This window comes from Phoenix dactylifera, chromosome 14, assembly GCF_051530095.1.
Source record: "Phoenix dactylifera cultivar Ajwa chromosome 14, Ajwa_hap1_PhDact_Kaust_v1.1, whole genome shotgun sequence".
Classification (NCBI taxonomy): Eukaryota; Viridiplantae; Streptophyta; class Magnoliopsida; order Arecales; family Arecaceae; genus Phoenix; species Phoenix dactylifera.
The window spans coordinates 17,839,864-17,863,088 of record NC_143203.1 but is presented as its reverse complement, the minus strand read 5'-3'; the positions used below and the strand labels follow the sequence as shown (position 1 = coordinate 17,863,088).

The following is a 23,225-nucleotide window of genomic DNA, read 5'->3' as shown; positions in this document are numbered from 1 at the left end:
TCATTGTGCTTAAGGTCAATGAGATTTCTATGATTTTAGCGTTTTTATCAAGTTAATTTTATGGTTTTCAGAGCTTTGCTTGATAAATTATACGTAGTTAAGCAATGTAGTCAGGTGAATGTTTGAGTAAAGCCTCGGTACAGAACATTATTAACCATGCCAGCACAGAAATCTATATATATACACGCATACATACATAAACATATATATGTATGTATACATACGTACATATACATGTATGTATATATATAATTTTTTTTTTATTCGATACCTAAAGCATTTTAATTTTTACCCAGGCTTCTCGAATTGAGAATAAAAAAATTATATATGTATATATATGTATATAATGTAGATTCCTTTACAAACTGGACACATATTCCCTCAATAAAAAGGCAAACCGGACGCTTAGTGGGGACCACAACCTATGGCGTCTTGTGCCATTGAGAGCGTCCTTGTCGAGGCTCTCCCCTTCATTTGACGGGCTTCTACCTTTCCCCGTGGCTTCTTCTTCTCTCTCTCGATTCTTCATGGCGTCGGTTTCTAATCTTTGTTCCTTCAGGCGCAATCTCGTCATTTGGACCCGTTCGACGACATGATGGGTTGTCGCCCTCGTTAGGTGTTGGTAATGTTTCTCTTTCATCTTTTCCCCCCTCTTTCTTGATATTTCGATTGTTAATAGTAATTACAATCTGATCCGGAGTGCTGAGCCGACCAGTTAACTTGGGCTGGTTATTCAGATTGGATGTCAATCTTTCTCAAGAAAAACGAAACAGATTGTAAATGTGTCAAAAGTACGGAACTGGATTTTACATCTGTTTTGTTCCCCCTCTCTACTATCAGTTACTTTATTAGTCGATCTTTGGTTGAGGGATGGAATTTATTTCTTATCAGGAGTGAGCATAGTTCAGTTCATCTCTTCATGAATTTTCTCAAAGGGGAAAGACTGTGTGTACCCTTCTGTTTTGGGATGTGCAGTTTTGATCATTGGTTTTCATGGAAACTCTGAATCATAAGAATGGAATTGGGGGTACTTAGCTGTATCTAATCGTGCCAGACCGGCACAGGTCGATAACATGCGAAGGGCAAGTTATTGCAGCTCGCATGCAAGCCTAGTGTTGGCAGAGGACATCATAGCATGAGAGGCATGACCTGGAATCGTTGGCACTTGAACCCTTGCTAAAGCCAGCTTAGATTGTTGCAATGGGGGATAATGGTACGGGCACGCAAGCAAGCTTCAAGCTTTCAAGGGGGTATGCACAGTTTCTCATCTTTTAAGGGAAATTAGGCCAGTTAGACACACGAAGGCACACGTGTATGCAGAGAGTGTCGAGCTAAGATTCTCATGGTATTTATCGAGATTTTAATCCTGCTAGTGTAGATCCCATGATAGGCATGGTGTGCATTGTTCATCATTTGAGCTGTAACATTTGAATAACTGAAAGCAAAAAACATCTGTTTTGGATGTCCCTTATGTCTGCATCAAGCGGACACAAAATGAACAACTTTAATAGCATCGCTAGAGACTGAGACAGGATTATATTATACGGGTTGCCAAGGTGAAAAAATTTCTCAAAGATAATAAATTGACCTAACAAGAAATATTTACTTAATTTAATCTTAAATTTATAAAAGATTAATGCTCGACATTATGAAGCAGGTCAAGACAGTGACATCTAGGGGATGGAAACCTATTCCATGGGGAGTACCTCCAATCTCCATTGAACCTCAATAGAGGTAGAAGCAATGTAAGCCAATAGCTTATTGATTTATTTGTCTTGAGATAAGGGAGTTATAACAAAAAGAGCAAAATGTGAATGTGAGTAACAATATATGCTAGATAGAGAGAGAGAGAGAGAGAGAGAGAGAGAGAGAGAGAGAGAGAGAGGTGCTCTATAGGGTATCTATCATGATAGCAATAGGATATTAAACTGCAAGACAAAGAAAGTCCTTATCAAAACAAAAGCAAAAAGAAAAATAAAGAAGAGTGATGGGAGAGAAAAAGTAGGGTCCTGCTAAGATGATGTAAATGAAAATATATATACATACATATATATGAAGAAAAAGATAAGGTAGAGATTAGAATACCTCATTTTTCTCTTTTATTGCAATATTTCTCTCACACTTAGGAAAATATATGAATTTTTTACCAATATTTTAAATCCTGGAGGGATGGGGGTTGTCCTGCCCATCTCGTCTTATCCCCCTGAGAAAATAGGATTGGGATGGGGTTAGGACTCCGAAAACCAGCCATGTCGGGAAGAAGAATAAGAAAGCAAGGAAAGAAGAAAAGAAAGAAGAAGAAAGAGGAAAGGAAGGAAGAAAGGGAGGATAAAAAGAAAGAAAGGAAAAACAGAAGAAGAAAAGGAAGGAAATAAAGGAAAGAAGGGAGAATAAAAAGAAAGGAAGGAAAGAAGGAAGAAGGGAAAGAAAGAAGAAAAAGGGAAGAAATAAAGGAAGGAAGAATAAAAAGAAAGAACAAAAAGGAAAGGAGGAAGAAAGGAAATAAAGAAGAAAAAGAAACAAATAAAGATGGAAAGAAATAAAGGAAAGAAGAAGGAGAGAGAGATGGAGGGTTTTTACCTCGACCGACACAACCACTAGGATGGGATTTAAAGCCTTGAATTTTACCATTTAAAGCAACACATTATTTGAAATAGTACGGTTTTTGGAGAAAACATATACAATTAATTCCAAAACAATATTGTCAAAATATGATTCATAACTAATCATCGCTAATATTTGGTTGTAAAGCCCCTTTATTTCGTTCTGATTGAAGTTGTTGGTCTTTTATTTGCATCGGATTGGACACAATAGTCTATATTTTGTAATACTATCTAAAACATCCTCAAAAATTATACTTTCTTTCTCCCACTTTTTTCACTTTTTGACCCTCTTGTTTTCGTCTTTTGGTCTTTTTTGGCATGTCTTTCCCTCTTCACAGTGACACATTCCAAACCATAGCTCCGTGATGATGCAGTTCCTTTCTTTCTCTATCGGTGGTTCCATTTGTGGCATTGGATGTCGAAATATTTGTGTGCCTAGTTTGAGGATCACACAATCCACAAGAGCAGCTGCTCCTGAAGGTCTGAAAGGTATGAAAAGTTCCAAGTAGTTTCTTTGTTTCCATTTAGTTAAATAAAATGAATATCTAGGCACATCAATGAGTTTTCTAGGACTTGGTTGCAACAGTTCTATTTAAAAAAGATAAGCAAGCTGATGCTATGTTTCATATATTCTTGGGTTTTCATCTTATTTGTGTCAGATCTATAATAAATTGGAGGATTTTTTTCTTGCCTGCAAAAATCATTTAGTTCTTATTGTAACTTTTATTCGGAAAGATATACTGTTAAAATGTATTAAAGATTGCATCAAGTGATCTTGCTGGCTTACATCAGTCTAAAAGGATCATTATGATGATGATTATTAAGTACAATTTTCTCAGACAGGTGGCTAGGTGGGGGATAACCTCCTCCGCTTTCCCAAGGGAAAAAACAAAGACAATTAAGTACCATTTTTCTCTCTTGATCCCTCTTTAGTCTTTTCCGATGTGTTGGATAATAATTTAGACCAAGGTATGCCGAACCGGTACCGGTAAATTTTAGACATTGTTGCATTATGCATGCAGTATCTTCACTGTCATACTGTAAGCATGCATATTAGAACATATGTTCCATGGAAGTTAACATAATGAAAACCTTTTGCGTATAGCTCTTTGAGAGGGCACTGCATAAATTGCAAGTTTTATTTCACTTTTTCATGCATAACTAGTGCAAGTTTTTTTTTCACTTTTGCATATAGCATCTCGCATCATGTTTAAAATATGGTGTTTTTTTTGATACAGTTTGAAATATGTTGTTAAAGAGAAAAATCATCTCACTAAAAGCATGGTACAGGAAAGATTAATAGCGTATAAATCACAGTTTATGCTTTCAGATTGTGAAATTATGGAGCACATGTAACTCTTCTTAATCATAAGTAGTGCTTAAGAGTATAGGGTTGTCATCTAGGAAGCGTGGACAATTCATATTGTATGATATCAGATAAGTATTGGATATGATACTTGTCAGATACTTTGGGGATATTCATCCCATATTTATGTCTTTAAATATCCAGCATTTCAAAATAAAAAAAAATGAAAAACACTTGGGATACTTAGTGGATACACTTAGATACTTTCCTCCTTCTTCTAGGAATGGAGGGGGGTGCCTTTTGTTCTTTCTTTTCTTAGAATATATTCCTTTTAATAATAAATGGTTACTTTTGGAGTTTGTGATGTTGGTATCACAATGGAGAGCACAGGTTGGTCTCTTTGCATTTGAATGATGACTAAATGATAAGTTTATGGAAGTTGATTCTATTATATAAAGTATGGACCATATTATCTTCGCAGACCACTATCCTAATTGGATGTTTTTTAACATATAGAGGTAATATATATATATATATATATATATATATATAAATTTATTGTTCTGTACTAATCATATTGTATCCTACTTATTCAATATTTTCTCTAATAATGCATCTGTATTGTGTCATGTCCCAATGCTGTACCCATGTCCATGCTTCATTAGTTGTCATCTTGCATGGTGAGTCAAACAAGTCAAGGAAGAAGATTTTACAGCTGCAATCTGGATGCTCGACGCTCAGCATCTAACCATTGGGGTCCCACTAAATATCTCCTTTGAACCAGATTTTGGTTGTGACTGAACCTTTAGTGGGTTTCCATTGTCTACTGAAGTAGGAAGGAGATACGAAATAATACCTTAGGGTCCAGCTCCGTATTAGCAGATGTGCGCACTGAAGTAGGGTAATCTCTAGCCCATTGCATGTTGGGTTTGTCATCCAGCTTGTTATATAGCTATGAAATAAACCAATTTATACTATAAGTAGGCTTAACTTGAGAGGAAGAAAGAGGAAGAAAAGTGCACAATCAATTAAATGTTTTTTGATTGGTCTCATTCCATTGCATTGGGATCTAGATAAATGATGCAATTAGAAAGTCCTTGAAATCAAAAAATATTGAGAGATACTCCATATGCTGATTTAACCATTTGAATTATTATTAGGTCCTTTTACAATAATGACCTCTCAAATTATTCTTGAAGAATTTAACTATTCTCAACCCCATAAGTAATATGTAACATGTAGATCAGGTGCCACAACTCCTTGGATAACATTTGCCAAAGCATTTGTTTATGTATTTATTTTCAAAAACCTATTGATAAGCCACCAAGTTTTGGTTTTACTAAGTAAACCTATTTATTTTCAAAAACCTATTGATAAGCCACCAAGAGTCCTAAACACGCGATTGTCTACTTCTACTTAATTCCTGAACTTAGACTTTGCATCGTGGTTGTCAAATTGTCAATATCAGAGACTCTTGCACATGAATCTCTCAGATGGCAGACATAAAAAATTACAATGTATAAGAACAAATCTTTCCTAATAATAAATTTTGCAAAATCAGATCCTTAGTCAAGCTAACAAATGTGTACTCTAACACCTAATGTTGGTTTGGAATCTTGATTCTAGCAACCGGGAATTGTTACCACCAATTTGTAGTCACCAATACGCAATTGAAAGCCATATAAGCAAGTTTACTTAAGCTCATCTTTTGCGCTGACCAGTTTTAAGGATTAGAAACTGCACCTGTAGTTCTTGCATGCTTCTGCAAAATAATCAACTGAATTTCCAAAAATGTTTTTATGGGTATTATGCTGGGTACTTGGGCATCAAGACATTATATTATGTTAGAGATCTTATGCTAAGATAATATACAAGTATACAACCATTAAGTATGAGAAAGGAAACACGATACATCATGAATGCCTCATAATGTATCTTGTACATATGATCTTGGTTTTGTTGGGCTCCAACTGTAACACTCACCATATTTGTTATTTGTTATGAAGGACTAAATAGGGTTGCATGGTATTCTGAATTTTTGGTTTAACCAAGAATTTAATCACTATGATTTTGCAATGCATGTCTCTAAGATAATCATCCATTTACTACAGTGGATAATACTAGATCTAGAAGCATCATTAGTAATGATTATGGAGAAATAAGCAATAGAGAAAAGGAAAAGCAAAAAAAAAACATTTTATAGGAGTCTTATAAATGATATACGGACACCTTCAAACTCTAAGCTCCTTCTCCTTTGGAAATTTGTTGATCAATGAGTGGAAACTATTGAAGTAAGATTGAAAATATGCCAAAGAGAGCATTTAAATTATGTTTGTCTGGGTCACATCATATTTGAGCCACCCATGTCCATGTGCATGCCTTGTAAATCTCTTGTAGAGTGCCATAATATATATGTACATATGTATGTGCCTTGAGGTTTGGAACATGTATGATTATGTGACATTTTATTTGGTTGTTATAGAAATTTTGCCTAAGACCTAGAGGTTTTGGTAAGAACCTTTGGAGAAAGGATTAAAAAATACACAATGCTCATGCTACTTAAGGTTCGCAAAGTACACACATCATATTGTACTGTGCCAACACTTGGAATGGAACAAGAAATGCTGAACCGGCCCGTACTGGCCGGTTTAGCCCGTACCGAACTGGTTCGGTCTCTGACCGGTCCAGTTCGGCAGTGGAAAATGGTTCTGCCCCCTTATGGAGCTGGAAACAAGCGGTACCGGCCCAGAACCGTCTTGTACCGGCCGATACTTGAGGCATGCGGCAATTTTTTTTTGCTAGAGCGCGCTATGGTTGATTTGACCACAGTGCGCGCTCTGTGGTCTGATTTGACCACAGCATGGAGCGTTGTGTCCTGATTTGAGCACAGCGCGGATGCGCTATGGCCATGCTGTGGCTATTTTGGCCACATCGCGGACGAACCAAGGTACTGGTTCGGTATCGATTCGATTCGGTCCGTGTAATATCCGGGCCCAATCTGAGCCCAATATCCTTTTGGGCCCATGTTTGAGCATTGGGCCAGGGCATCTAATGGGCTAACTAGAGCCCATGGTTGGCAGCCCATTTGGACGCTACCACCTGGACAGAGGAGTCCAGCTGTCGGGTGCCACTGAAGCGGTGCTGCTAAAGCGGTGACTACCGCTTAAGAAATTCCAAACCACCCTGCCTTCTCTTCTCTTGATTTATTCGAGATAACAAAGAAAGAAAGAAACAAAGAGAGAGGAAGGGGAAGAAAGAAGGCTCACTGCTCTCGGACGCAGCCGCTGCTGGTTCTTGGCCGGGGGATGCAGTCGAGCCGGAATCCCTTCCCCTTCCGTCTCTTCAATGGGGTAGAGGGCCTCGGTGAAGAGAAGAAGGGAAACGGAAAGAAAAGGAAAGAAAGAGAGGGGAGGCCACCAGTGTTTTCGGCCGTGGATCTGGTGCGGTGAGCTTGGCCGCAGTCGTGGTCGCAGCATCGACGGCTGGAGGCCCTTCCTCCCCTCCCTAGGTCGCGGTGAGTTCGGCCGCAGCCATGGCCGCGGTGGTGGGTTTCTTTCCCCCACCGCAGTGGGAACGAGGGAGCCGTCGGCTCCGACCGCGGGCTCGGCCGGGGACGCCATGGGCTCGGCCGCGGGCGTCGGCCGCAGGTGCCGCTGGCCGTGGCTCGGCCCTTCCAGAGATCACCTTTCTCCCTTCGCGGGAGAAGAAAGGGGGAAGGAAAAGAGAGATCGGGAGAAGAGAAGAAAGGGAGGAGAAGAGAAGAAAGAAAAGAAGAGAGAAGGAAGGTTCGGGAAGAAACAGAGAAGAAAAGAAAAAGGAAAGGAAAGAAAAGAAAAGAAAAGAAAAGAAAAAGAAAAGAGAAAGAAAAGAAAAAAAAGAGAGAAGGAAAAGAAAAAGAAAAAGAAAGGAAAAAGAAAAATAAAAATAAAATAAATAGTGAATAAGTGGATTTTAGTTCAATTATCCGGTTGGGACTTAAGATCTATTCAAGTTTAATTCGAGGTTTTAAATTGATGAATAATGAAAAATATATTTTGAACTGTTTAATAGGTACAAAGAATTTGTCAGGACAAGAGTAAGGTTCCGAGAGCGAACCGAGGTAAGTGACCCTGCACAAATCTTATTGACTACAAATTACTGTTTAAGTTGTAAGTATGAAATGATGAAATAGTATTTGATATGGTGTATCTTCTCAAAATAAGGATCAAGCATATGATTGCATGTGATTTATGAATTTAGTTAAATAGCATTTCTTCATAAAGATATGATTGGGTATGAATTATGATTATGATATATTGTATGAAAATGATATTTGAAACATGATTATGAGGCTCGTTCCAGAGCCTGGGCATATGAGGCGGGTGTTTCCAAATCCTGCAGATGTGTTTTGGGGAGAAGCAAAATCGGTGAGGGGTTAAGTGCGGCGCATGCGCGCGCGTACGGACCCCGGAACCGGCCATCATCTGGCAGGGGAATCCCGTGTTCCCTCTCATGTGGGCCCGATGGTCACATGCCCCGCGCAGGCGGGCCGTGACATTTATGAACTTGCCTGGCCAGAGCATGCATTGTTTTATAACGAGTTTTTGTGTATATCCTTTATGAAATGTTGTATTTGGCTATAACTGCTATCTCCTGAAATGATGCAAATCGTATGAATTCTTATGCTTGATCCGGTAAGATAGTACATGGTCACTTACTGAGCCACATAGCTCATATATATCCTCTGTTCTTTTTCTTCCAGATATATAGGGTACTAGGAGCAGAGAGCCGGAAGACTTTTGGGTGGAAAAATTCATTTTGATGATGTACAAATTTAGAGCTCTGTACTGCTCCATTTTGGAGAAATACTTTATGAATGAAATGACCCTCTTGTTTATGAATTATTAGTAACGAGGCTTCGTGTTATTGCGGGCAGTAGCTTGCAGTAGCACGGCCGTGTCGCGGATCCGGGTCCGGATCGTGACAGTCCGAACTGGTCCGGTAGCCGACCGGTACGCGAACTGGTACACCTGTTCGGCATACCTTGGAATGGAAAGATCAAGGTAGGCTGAACCGGCCCGTACCCCATACCGAACCGGTGTCGGTGCCGACCAGTCCGGTTCGGTTACAAAAAACGGTTTTGGCCGCGACCGGTACAAGGCTGAATCGGACGAAACCAGTCCGGTTCCGTCCGGTTCGGCCAGGACTCGGTGCAAACCGACACTGAGTCTGGTCCACTATAGCATTTAATGCCATTGTAGCTGTGCTACAATAGTATTTAATGCCACTATAGCCATGCACTGTAGATGTGCTACAGTGGTATTTAATGCCATTGTAGCTGTGCTACAGTTGCATTTAATGCCACTGTAGTGCGCTGTGGCATTTTCGCGCGCGCTCGCGCTCGCTACGAGCGCGCTGTGGCCGGTTCGGTACCGATTCGAACCCGTACCGAACCGGTACCGGCTTCGACTGGTATGCTGACCGGTACCGATTTGGCGATTCTTGAAAAAGATACAAAACTGTATAGATAGTTCGTAAAAAGCAAAATAGGATATGCTATATTATTCAATATTTAAAAACATAAACCTTTGTAATGGTTTAGCATATTGTTATAATTTTTTTAGTAGCTAGGAATCTAGGATCGTAAATCATATTTTTAGCTGTCTTCATTAAATTTTTATTTGTTTATTACTTACATTCTATAATTTTAAAATTGATCCCAGATCATGCACATTGTTGGTCCTCTTTTTTTTCCCGAGACTCACATAGGCGGATGGATTATAATTTTGAAACACAATTTCATTATTCTGAGCTAATCCATGCCAATAGTTAATTATCCCTAGTGTTTGAACTCAGTATCACCTGTGGCAACAGCATCATCATGAATTGTTCTAAACAGACATAAGTACTTTGAAGAATTGTTATGGTTGATTTAACACTAAGCAGGGATATATGTAATGCTATCATTGGTCTTTCTATGCAGTGGCCTCTGATCCTCAGCTACTTTAGATAGTTAAGGAGCACCTTTATGGGTAGTAACAGTCGTAACTGATGCCTTAGACGAGAATAGAATATGTCTAGGGCCTGACTGGAGTTGAGTGTTGTTGCCCAGAGATGGTCACCCAAGAGGGGGGTGAATTGGGTGTTTTAAAAACTTTTTGACTATTTAAAAGTAAAACACACAAATATAAGAGCTAAAGCAAGAATAAAGCTATGAAGACAACCAATCGCAAACACAGGCTTTTATAGTGGTTCGGAGCCTCCACTGCTCCTACATCCACTCCCCAAAGCACCTTTGGGAATTTTCACTATAATCCACGATTACAGTACGGTAGTTTTGCGAGTTCACTATCCAACTCGTTGTTTTACACCGGGCTCACAACAAATCCTAAAACCCCCAATTTAACCTAGGCTTGGGACGCCTTTCCCTTGTTCCAAGTCCCTTGACTGGAACAAGCACAATGTTAAAAGAGTTTTACAAACAATTGGAAAGCTCTAAATAAGCAAATGTGACAATGATAAACAATAGAACCCGGAAGAATCCTTTTGCCGTTGGAAGCGTGGGAAATGGTGATTCTTCCGATGTGGATCGCGTAGGTTTGAGTGTGAGCTTTGAATGCACGAGCGGAAGAGAGTAGTTGAGCTTGAAATCACTTGGGAAGCTTGAAAGCACTTGATTTCTTCACTTGAATGCACTAACTCCCTTGAACCTCTTTTTCTTTCTTCTCTCTTGAATGATTTTGCTTTGGGTTGGTGAAGAGTTGTTTTGAAGCACTTAAGAGGTCCCTTTTATAGCCCAAAAAGCAAATATAGCCGTTAGAGATAAAGTGAAGGAGATTTGAAATTCAAACCAAACCTGAAAAGTTGTCAGTCGCGTCCCAGGCGTTCCGGGGACGTCTCCGCTTCAACGAGAGACGTCTCCGCTACAAGATTTTACTTTTTACGTTGTCTGGGGACGACTCGGCTCTTTACGGGGACGACTCTGGAATTGTACCGTTTGAATCCTTGCCTTTCTGATTTGCTGAGAGGGTCGTCTCTGCACTTTACGGGGATGTCTCGGCTTGTTTGCACTTTTTGAATGGGGACGACTCCGCTCCCTCGGGGACGACTCCGCTTCTTTATCTCAGAAAAACATGTCTTCTGGAGTTCCCTGAGAGAGTCGACTCCGCTCTTTCAGGGGACGTCTCCGCTGCCTTATCACCGAAAAAATCATTCTCTGGAAAACCCTGAGAGAGCCGTCTCCGCTATCTAGAGGACGACTCCGGAGATCTGCTTTTTACTTGCGGGGACGACTCCGCGTATGGTGGGGACGTCTCGCGCATGTCTCTTGAAAACTGCCTTTCTGCCGCCACTGAGAGAGTCGACTCCGCTACTGAGAGAGTTGACTCCGCTATCGCGGGGACGACTCGGCAGGTGCCGGGGACGTCTCCAGATGTGCCAGTTCTTCCTGTTTGTGCCAGAGACGTCTCTGAGACTATCAGGAGACGTCTCGGCTGTCCCTGAACTTTTTCTTTCATCTCAAAAAATTCTTCAATAAATTCATAAAAATTATGGGAACTTGCCTAGACATTTCTTAACAATATTCTTAATAAAACACATGAATTTCTCAATTAAGTTGTTAAGATAAATGGAATTATACTCTAGTGTTTTGTATTCATCAAAATCCATTAGGGGGTCAACAATCTCCCCCTTTTTGATGATGACAAAACACTGAGTATATGCAAAATTCGAAATTTAAACATATACACAGTATTTGCTCAGATGTACAGGTATAATGTTTTGATTAGAACTAGATATAATGTGAAATGAAATATTGATGCTCAAGATAATTGAAAGCTAAGTTCTTTTTGACTCCCCCTTTCTTTTCCAGAAGGGCAATTATCTTAAAGCCAATATTCTTCAATTTTATCTCTTCTAATTCAACTTTTAAGCATGAATTTTGTATTTTGCATTCCAATGTATCCATATTGGTTCTACTCCCCTTATCCATATTGGTTCTACTCCCCTTATCCATATTGGTTCTATGGTTCTACTCCCCCTTTTTGTCATCAACAATGAAGGGGACAAATTATCTGTAGGTGCTTAAAGCATACTTCCTAGTAAGATTCAGCATATTTCCATGAACCACTTAAGAATATTCAAGTTGTGCTCCCCCTGTCCAAGTCATTTCTATTAATGAATTCAGTCATTCATATCACTCCCCCTTTGTTTTGGAATTCATTTCAGACTCATCTTTTTGTTTAGTATAGTTATCACAAGATGTGCTCCCTCTGTTTTATATGCATTGTTTTTTTTTTTGTATCAAATTTGAACACTCAAGGTATGTGATAAGATTTTTATGGCACATCACAAAATCACATACACAATCACATACACAGAGTTAGAAATGTACACAGGGTTTCAAAAGAAATTGTATGTCATTCATATGTCATTGTAAACCTTTGAAGTCAGTACATAGTCAAAAGAAGAAATCATTACAAGTATTGATTTCTAATACAAAAAGTGTTTCAAAATAGCCTAGGGTTTACAAAAAGAAGATCCCTAGATATTTACAAAACGTCCCTTATCGGCGACGTTGCTCATAAACCCTACAAGCTGCATCTATAAAAGCATTGATTGAATCCATTAGGGTCTTAAATTGATCTCCCTGTGACTTGTGGAAGGCTGCCACAAGTGCTTCAAATTCTTTAGTTGCCATTTCAATCCTCCCTCTAAGTTGGGCAACTAAAGTGCCCACATTGCCTCCTGGGCTTGTCAACTCTTTGAGACTCTTGGAAATGGTCTTCAAGCTGTCCTTGAGCTCAATTGACCTGCAGGTTTGGGTGGCACCCACACCAATCATTTCTTGCGTTGTAGCTTAAATTTGAGCTCTAACTTCCTTCAGCTCTTGTAGAAGCCCTTCATGTGAAGCTCTGATGGGGGCCAACTCAGTGGAGATCATGGATCTCATCTCCTCCCTCATCTGCTGGCAAATGACAGATGCTAAGGTGCGCATCTGATCCTCTGATAGGAAGGAAGGCCCACTGACTGGAGGAGGTGGTGGCATGGATGTGGAAGGTCCAGCTGAGCTGGAGGGTATATCAGGGATATCCATGTGGCTAGGTGGAGGAGAGTGATGGTCAGACTCGTGATGTGGGATCTCAGGCTCTAGGGTTTGTGCTTTTCTTTTTGGAACCTTGACCCAAGATCCATCTATCTTATGAAACTCCATTCTTCTCATTGTGCCCTCATTATAGTAGTCGGTGTTTCTCAAGGGCTTTGCAGGTTCATTTTCGGGAATGTGAACCTTAAAGTGTTTGAAAACTAAGGTAAAGATCATGCCATAGGGTAAACTAAACCTAGAATACCTATGACATAGGGCAATGTAGTTTAGCATGAGTCTAGGGAGGTTTAGAGGAATCCCTAGTAGGATATGGTGCATTATAACTAAATCTCGCTCCGAAACAAAATCGAAGCGACCGGTTTTGGGAAACAAGACCCGGTTGACAATACTTAAAAGTAATCTCATTTCGGCGTTTAGGTCTTGGGAGTTGACAACATCAAGAGGGCCGCAGTCCTCTCGTCCTAAAAGTAAATTTAGGGCTGACTCCCTTTGGGGATGTGAGGTTGGAGCCTCACCGTCCTTGGGGATTTGCAAGACAGTGGATAGGACATCTTCATTGACTTCTACTAATGTCCCCCGGACATATGCAGTGTACCCTAGGTCCCCTAAGGCCATATTGCTAAAAAGTTCTCTAACTAGGCCGGGGTAGGTCGAGGTATTAAGGGTACAAAGGTGCTCCCACCCTTGGGCTCGGAGTCTCTCTCCAATAGAGAACCCCTCATTATCTAAAAATGAAAAATCTATATACCTACCGGTCGTGACTGTGCGATTTGCACAGGAGATGGTTGTGGTTGGCGGAGCAACCGGAGGAGACGGCGCGGAAGGTTCTTCCCTCCGTTCCTCACCGTCGGCCGCTGCCCTAGGTCGCCTTCCACGGGTCGTCCTAGCTCTTTTGGGTGCCATTGAGTGGAAATCCTAAGGAAATGTGGAGAAGGAGGCTAGGGTTTTTGGTTTTGGTCGGGAATGAGAGAAGATAGCTCGGGTCGGCTCGAGCTGTTTCACTTATTTTAAAAACCCTAGTTCGGTCCCCGAGACGTCTCCGCGACTAAGGCGAGACGTCTCGCCTGGGGGGACGTCTCTGCGATTTGCCAGAGACGTCTCCGGCACTGAAAAAATTTCAGACTGAACTCTATCTTTTCCCAATTTTTGTTTAATCACCCTAATCAACATGATCTCTTTTGATAAACTCAGAGTGAATTTGTTTGTGATCCTCCCCCTTAATAATACATCCTATAATAATTTGATAATGATTTTTGAATTATTAATATTGAAATGAGGAATGTTTGACCAAATTTCGAATACCTATGAAATAGGCTCTGAAAATATCTCCATGAAGAGTCCAAGGGAGGGTAACCATCCTCCGGAAAGTCAAACAGTTCGTCATTTAGCTTAGATGAATTCATGTTTTCACTTATGTTTACTTTGAGGTGGATTACTAGTTTGAGTAGCAAAGCAATGCAATACAAGTTCAATTCATTTACTAGGATCATACAAGCTCAAAGCATTCCTTAAGAAGTTGAATCTATCTTTACAAAGGGGCTTTGTAAAGATATCGGCCAATTGATTTTCAGTGCATACATATTCAATCATCACATCATTTTTCAGCACATGATCCCTAATAAAATGATGCTTAATCTCTATATGCTTTGACTTAGAGTGTTGAACAGGATTTTTTGTTAAATTAATTGCACTTGTATTATCACACTTAATTGGTATATTATCCATTTTGATACCGAAGTCTTCAAGTTGTTGCTTAATCCAAAGAACTTGGGCACAACAGCTTCCAGCTGCTATGTACTCAGCCTCAGCTGTGGACAAGGCAACTGAATTTTGTTTCTTCCTAAACCAAGAAACCAAATTAGCACCCAAGAATTGACATGTGCCACTTGTGCTTTTTCTGTCGAGTTTGCACCCGGCAAAATCAGCATCGGAATAAGCAATTAAATTTATGTTAGATTGTTTAGAATACCATAAGCCTACATTAGATGTCCCTACTAGATATCTAAAAATTCTCTTAACAGCTTGCAAGTGTGATTCCTTAGGACATGCTTGGTATCTAGCACACATACAAACACTGAATAATATATCTGGTCTACTAGCAGTAAGGTAAAGTAAAGAGCCTATCATACCTCTGTACAATTTGCAGTCTATACTTTTACCTTTTTCATCTTTGTCAAGCTTGCAACTTGAGCCTATGGGTGTGCTGATTTCCTTTGCATCCTTCATCTTGAATTTTTCCAACATTTTCTTGATGTATTTGGATTGACTGATGAAGATGCCTTCCTCTGATTGTTTTATTTGTAGCCCAAGGAAGAAGTTGAGCTCACCCATCATGCTCATTTCAAATTCTCCCTGCATAAGCTTGGCAAACTCTTGACAAAGATTATCATTAGTAGCACCAAAAATTATATCATCCACATAAATTTGCACAAGCAATAAGTCATTTCCTTTTCTTTTGATAAAGAGGGTTTTGTCTACATTTCCTCTCTTAAATTTGTTTTTAATTAGAAAATTACTTAACCTTTCATACCATGCCCTAGGAGCTTGCTTAAGTCCATACAATGCTTTATGCAATTTATACACATAATCTGGATGTAAGTGATTTTCAAAACCTGGAGGTTGTCCTACATAAACTTCCTCCATTATATAACCATTTAGAAATGCACTTTTTACATCCATTTGATAAAGTTTAAAATCCATGAAGCATGCATATGCCAAAAGTAATCTAATAGCTTCTAATCTAGCAACAGGAGCAAAAGTTTCATCAAAATCTATTCCTTCCTCCTGATTATATCCTTTGGCCACTAGCCTAGCTTTATTTCTTATTACTATCCCATCTTCATCTAGTTTATTTCTATATACCCATTTGGTGCCTATAATTGAAACATTAGGGGATCTTTTCATTAGAGTCCAAACTTCATTTCTTTCAAATTGATTTAATTCCTCTTGCATAGCATTCATCCAATTGTCATCTTTTTCAGCTTCTTCTAGTGATTTAGGCTCTATTTGAGAAACGAAAGCAAGATAATTACTAGTATTTCTTAGAGAGGATCTAGTTCTTATACCTTGTGAAGGATCACCAAGGATTAGATCCTTTGGATGACCATGTGCATACCTCCATTCCTTAGGAAGATCTTGATTTCTTGATGGAGGTTGATCTTCTTCACCTTGCTGATTTGTATCTTCTTTGATCTCATCCTCATGTTGTTTGTCTTGAATGGAGAATTCCTTCATTCGGTCTTCAAGTATACCTGCATCACCATCTTCTTTTCTAGAAGAATCTCCATTAGCTTCATCAAAAACAACATGAATGGATTCTTCAACAACGAGAGTTCTCTTGTTGAAGACCCTGTATGCTCTACTAGATGAGGAATAACCTAAGAAGATCCCCTCATCTGATTTAGCACTAAATTTGCTTAGATTGTCCTTTCCATTATTTAAAATAAAGCATCGACAACCGAAAACATGAAAATAGCTTATATTTGGTTTCTTACCTTTTATTCGCTCATAAGGTGTTTTCTTCAAGATGGATCTAACTAAAGCACGATTCAAAATATGACATGAAGTATTTATTGCTTCAGCCCAAAAATACTTTGGTAGATCCGATTCGCACAACATGGTACGAGCCATATCTGCTAGTGTGCGATTCTTCCTTTCTACCACCCCATTTTGTTGGGGTGTCCTAGGTGCCGAGAAGTTGTGATTGATACCATTTTCTTCACAAAATTTTTCAAAATACTGATTTTCAAACTCGGTACCATGATCACTCCTAATTGCTTTTAGTTTAAGATTGAGTTCATTTGAAACCCTATTATGAAAATTGATAAAAGCGGGAAAGGACTCATCTTTGTGTGCAAGAAATGAAACCCATGTAAAACGTGAAAAATCATCAACGATTACATGACCAAATTTCTTACCCCCTAGACTAGCAGTTCTAGTGGGTCCAAACAAATCCATGTGAATTAGTTCTAAGGGTTTTGATGTTGAGACTATGTTCTTAGACTTGAAAGAACTTCTTGTTTGTTTCCCTAATTGACATGCAGCACAAATTTTATTCTTTTCAAAGTCTATTTTTGGTAGTCCTTTGACTAGATCCTTTGTAATTAATTTAGAGATTAAATCCATGCTAGCATGCCCTAACCTACGATGCCATAACCAACTAGTCTCATTGACTTTGGGATTCATGGCTACAAGACATTGGCCATCCTTCATGGTGAGATCATCAAGATCTACCATGTAAACATTTCCATGCCTATGTCCTGTGAGTATGATCTCATTATCAATTGGACTACTAATTATGCATAGTGATGATTCAAATGATATTTTAAATCCCTTGTCACAAAATTGACTTATACTTAATAAATTATGTTTTAGTCCATTAACTAACAATACATTATCAATAAATGAGGAGGGTGATATGGAGATTTTACCAACACCAATGATTCGGCCTTTAGCATTGTCTCCAAATGTGACTACTCCTCCTTCTTTTGATTCCAAGGTGACGAAGAGACTCTTGTCACCGGTCATATGCCTTGAGCAACCGCTATCAAGATACCACATTCTCTTTTTATTTCCGGCTGCAAGGCATACCTGCAAAATGATCATGTGAAGCTCTTAGGTACCCAAGTTTTCTTGGGTCCTTCGTGGTTAGTGTGGTTGGTTCCCTTAGGCACCCATACTTTAGTTATGTTTTTGGCTTTCACAAATGTACTCTTGTTAGTTTGGATCTTTCTTTGAATACAAGAGTAGGCTTTATGTCCATTCTTTCCACAATGAAAGCATGTAGGTTTTTCAATTTTTACATCTTGTGCTTTTATGAAGAAATTCTTTAGATACTTTTGTTGTTTGTTAGTTTTATATCCTAATCCGGCTTTATTGAAAACAACTCTTTGATTTGAAAGAATAAGATTTAGTTTTTCAGAGCTTTGTGTAAATTTTTCAACAATTGGTTTGTACTTATGTACCTCGTTCTTAAGATTCAAATTTTCTTTAACTAGTTCTTCCTTATCCTGTTTAAGAGATTCAACATTTTGTGCAAGTGAGGTATTATTATTGAGTAGGGATTTTATTTTTAGATTTAATTCCTTAATTAGTGTTTTTGCCTTTTCATTTTCAATGCTAAGTTTTGAATTTTTGATTTCTAGGTCAATAGTGTTAATATTTTTAATGCTCTCTTTTTCAATTAATAGGTTCTCAATATCTTCCTTCAGTTTTTGATTGGAGACTTTTAATTCTTTATTCTTTGCTCATAACATACTACAATCACCCATAAGTTCTTGAAAAGCTTCATACAATTCTTCTAAAGTAAAATTTATAGTTGGGTTTTGACATACCTCGTCGTCTTCGAACGCCATGAAGCATAAATTGGCGGTCTCTTCCTTCTCTTCCTCGGAGGATGATGTGTCACTATTATCCCATGTTGCCTTCAATGCCTTCTTCTTCTTCTTTCCAAAGTACTTCTTTTGTTGAGGGCATTCGGAACGAATATGTCCCGGTCTCTTGCAATCATAGCATATGATTGGGTTTCTTTCTTTTTCTTTTTCCTTTTCCCAATCATTTCTCCCTCCAAACTTTTTCCTAGGGAAGGGTTTCTTTTTCCTCATGAATTTTTTAAACTTCCTAACTATCAAACCTAAGTCCTCGTCCTCACTTTCTTCCTCACTCTCACTACTTTCTTCTTCACACACACTCGAAGTAGCCTTGAGTGCAATTGTCTTCTTCTTTGGCAAATCATCTTCATGTTGCTTCATCGTGAGCTCATGCGTCATTAACGAGCCCAAAAGTTGTTCTAGCCCCAAGGTGTTGAGGTCTTTGGCTTCTACGATCGCCGTGACCTTTGCTTCCCATGCTTTTGGCAAAGACCTGAGAATTTTACTCACAAGTTCCGGGTTAGTATAAGATTTACCCAAACTTTTTAGACCATTAATTATATCGGTAAAGCATGTAAACATGCATGTGATGGTTTCATTGGGTTCCATCTTAAACAACTCATATTTGTGAACTAGAATGTTCACTTTGGACTCCTTGACTTGATTTGTACCCTCATGGGTAACTTCAAGCCTATCCCAAATTTTCTTAGCGGAACTACATGTGGAGACTCTATTAAACTCATTTGCATCTAAAGAACAAAATAATGAGTTCATGGCTCTAGAATTGAGTTGAGCCATCCTATCATCATTCTCATCCCAATCCTCTTCAGGTTTGGGAACTCGAATGCCATTAACCATGTGTGATGGTTCTTGTGGTCCCTTGACTATAACCCTCCACAAGGCATAGTCTTGTGCTTGAATGAAGATTCTCATTCTAGTCTTCCAATAGGTATAATTTGTCCCATTGAAGAGTGGAGGTCTATTGGTTGCTTGCCCCTCGGCAGGAACATTGTTAAAGCGTGTTGCCATCTAGATCTTTGGCTAAGACGGTTAGGTCTTTCAAGAAATACACAGAGCACCCGCTCTGATACCACTTGTTGCCCAGAGATGGTCACCCAAGAGGGGGGTGAATTGGGTGTTTTAAAAACTTTTTGACTATTTAAAAGTAAAACACACAAATATAAGAGCTAAAGCAAGAATAAAGCTATGAAGACAACCAATCGCAAACACAGGCTTTTATAGTGGTTCGGAGCCTCCACTGCTCCTACATCCACTCTCCAAAGCACCTTTGGGAATTTTCACTATAATCCACGATTACAGTACGGTAGTTTTGCGAGTTCACTATCCAACTCGTTGTTTTACACCGGGCTCACAACAAACCCTAAAACCCCCAATTTAACCTAGGCTTGGGACGCCTTTCCCTTGTTCCAAGTCCCTTGACTGGAACAAGCACAATGTTAAAAGAGTTTTACAAACAATTGGAAAGCTCTAAATAAGCAAATATGACAATGATAAATAATAGAACCTGGAAGAATCCTTTTGCCGTTGAAAGCGTGGAAAATGGTGATTCTTCCGATGTGGATCGCGTAGGTTTGAGTGTGAGCTTTGAATGCACGAGCGGAAGAGAGTAGTTGAGCTTGAAATCACTTGGGAAGCTTGAAAGCACTTGATTTCTTCACTTGAATGCACTAACTCCCTTGAACCTCTTTTTCTTTCTTCTCTCTTGAATGATTTTGCTTTGGGTTGGTGAAGAGTTGTTTTGAAGCACTTAAGAGGTCTCTTTTATAGCCCAAAAAGCAAATATAGCCGTTAGAGATAAAGTGAAGGAGATTTGAAATTCAAACCAAACCTGAAAAGTTGTCAGTCGCGTCCCAGGCGTTCCGGGGACGTCTCCGCTTCAACGAGAGACGTCTCCGCTACAAGATTTTACTTTTTACGTTGTCTGGGGACGACTCGGCTCTTTACGGGGACGACTCTGGAATTGTACCGTTTGAATCCTTGCCTTTCTAATTTGCTGAGAGGGTCGTCTCTGCACTTTACGGGGATGTCTCGGCTTGTTTGCACTTTTTGAATGGGGACGACTCCGCTCCCTCGGGGACGACTCCGCTTCTTTATCTCAGAAAAACATGTCTTCTGGAGTTCCCTGAGAGAGTCGACTCCGCTCTTTCAGGGGACGTCTCCGCTGCCTTATCACCGAAAAAATCATTCTCTGGAAAACCCTGAGAGAGCCGTCTCCGCTATCTAGGGGACGACTCCGGAGATCTGCTTTTTACTTGCGGGGACGACTCCGCGTATGGTGGGGACGTCTCGCGCATGTCTCTTGAAAACTGCCTTTCTGCCGCCACTGAGAGAGTCGACTCCGCTACTGAGAGAGTCGACTCCGCTATCGCGGGGACGACTTGGCAGGTGCCGGGGACGTCTCCAGACGTGCCAGTTCTTCCTATTTGTGCCAGAGACGTCTCTGAGACTATCAGGAGACGTCTCGGCTGTCCCTGAACTTTTTCTTTCATCTCAAAAAATTCTTCAATAAATTCATAAAAATTATGGGAACTTGCCTAGACATTTCTTAACAATATTCTTAATAAAACACATGAATTTCTCAATTAAGTTGTTAAGATAAATGGAATTATACTCTAGTGTTTTGTATTCATCAAAATCCATTAGGGGGTCAACAAGTGTAGCTATGTAGACATTATTACAATTAACTGGCTCAAGAATAGTACCAATCAAGGTCTATATCTCGGTACTGGGTACTGTATTGATACCTTATCAGTTCGGTACAATACGGTACGGTACACCTATGTGCCAACATAGTTTTCTAATCATTTTTCTCAATTTTCATCTCGGTACACCACGATATGGACCGGTACGCATCTCGGTACGGGTGGTATGGGGCTTACGCCGAATTGAGGTGTGTTTCGTACCGGTTTTCTTCCGGTATAGTATGGTATGCTCCGTATCGGGTGGTAGGAGGCGGTACAACAGACCTTGGTACTAATAGCATTGAAAGAGCCAAATTTTCCAATGGTAAAATCATTCTTACAAATATGTGCTGTAGCTATAACAGTGCCAAACATGGGCGGGCTCAACATTAAGTTTGCTATCATCAAAGATTTTGTTGAACCATTGAATTATTCTATCTCTGCTTGGTTTGGATCTTGCTGGGAATTATTATTTGATTTCCTTGGGTCCTAGATGTGAAGCCTAATTTACATTGTTGACCTATTTCTTATAGCTAAGCTTTTGGGTTCAAGTGGATAGTTAACATTATATTAAAGCTGAAATTGCTAGAGGTCATGGATTCAAATTCAAATATCCTCCAAATCAATTATTTATTTAATAACCTAATTCTCATCTTGAATTGTTTTCTTAATTTTCTCAATTTGTTTTTCTCTCCAAGTGTGTGGTCCAGGCCAGCATGAGATGGGGTGTTAACCTCGATATTACATTGATGACTCATTCCCTAATATCTTAAAAGTTTGAGTTTTGAGGTCAAGCGGTTAGTTAACAAGCAACAAAGCTTAGTTGCTAGAATTCTCAGGTTCAATTCCCTGTAAGGGCAATTATTTATCAACCCAATCGCCATTTATAGCTTGTCTCATGTCTTATCTTGATTGTCCCTCCACGTGCATAGTCGATAGTGCATGTTAGGGGGAGGAAAGTGGGGTGGGTTGTTAAGCTTGATTTTTATTATTCATCCATTCCCTAATAGCTTTGGCTTTTCAAATTTACTGGTTAGCCAACGTGGAATGAGAGCTAATTGTTTAAGGTCATGGGTTCAAGTCCCTTCCAAGCCAGTTATTTATTTTTCTATTTACTTAATTGGTTTTTGTCTCGATTTTGTCTCATGTTTTGGCGTGTTTCTCCTTCTGCATGCATGGTTTGGGTTACATGTGTGAGGATGTTCAGCCTGATATACATTGTTGAACCATTCTTAAGCTTTTCAGATCAATTGGTTAGTTGACATTAAAAACCATGAGTTAGGAAATGTCAACAAGAGTAAATTAAGAGCCCTTGGGTCAGCATTAAGGCATCCACTCATATTCTACTCTCCAATACAAGCCATAATGACTTGGGTAGAGCTTCAGGTGCAGAAGTTTCAGCACAGCACTAAGCCAAAATCTGTTACACCTTGATGCCTTGTCCAAACGGAGAGCACTCCCACCCATGCTAGCTGTATGCTATGCCTTGATACTCGAGTATGGGAATCTGACAACATAGTTACAGAAATGAGCCTCACTTGAAATTGAACCATTTATTCAGCATTGTCAATCTACCATCTTCCTATTTCAAACAATAAGAAAATATGCTTTTCGCCATTATATCTTTAAGGAAGGTGGTGGGTGTGGTTCATTGTAAAAGCCCATATGTGTATGCTGAAAATAAGGTTGACATGGCTAACCTGGTGTGCACCACTTTCATTTTTGAAATTTTCATATCAAGAACAGAGGTGACTTCTTTTCTTTTCTTTTTCGTTCTTTCTACCTTTATCATCTGTTGGGCTCTTAGGTTGCAATTTATCTGCAATCGTAAGGGCCATAACCAGACCTAATCGAGAAGGTAAGAGAGGAAGAGAGGAGGCTTTTGCATCTGGCAACTATCAAGCTACACCACCTTGAGACTTGCTGTCGGCTGTAGATCTATGGGAAGCATCGCTACCAATAGGCAACCTCCAAGATCAAGTGAAAGTGGAGTATATGTCGATGGACTAACCTACTTCAAGGAGTCAATAGGCTAGGTAGAGGCCAAGGTGACCCCCTTGACGCTGCCAATGAGGAACACAGGATAGGGAAAATCCAAGCAAATCCTTCTAATTATCAGAGCAGGCTATTCTGGACCTGACTATGGGAAAAATGCCTTTCTTT

At 39.6% G+C, this 23,225-nt stretch overlaps 1 protein-coding gene across 2 annotated transcripts in view; it reads left to right on the top strand.

Moving 5' to 3' along the window:
- The first annotated feature begins 409 nt into the window (after positions 1-409).
- Positions 410-23,225, top strand: part of GA2 (Terpenoid cyclases/Protein prenyltransferases superfamily protein) — a 49,304-nt gene continuing 26,488 nt past the window's right edge. Inside the window, exons 1-2 of one of the 2 annotated variants that reach the window (XM_008810908.6) lie at positions 410-622; positions 2,942-3,092. In XM_008810908.6, coding sequence (XP_008809130.3) covers positions 2,969-3,092 — 124 coding nt within the window. In that variant the 5' untranslated portion in view covers positions 410-622; positions 2,942-2,968. The remainder of the gene's footprint in view (positions 623-2,941; positions 3,093-23,225) is intronic. The other variant, XM_026809956.4, reaches the window with a different exon arrangement.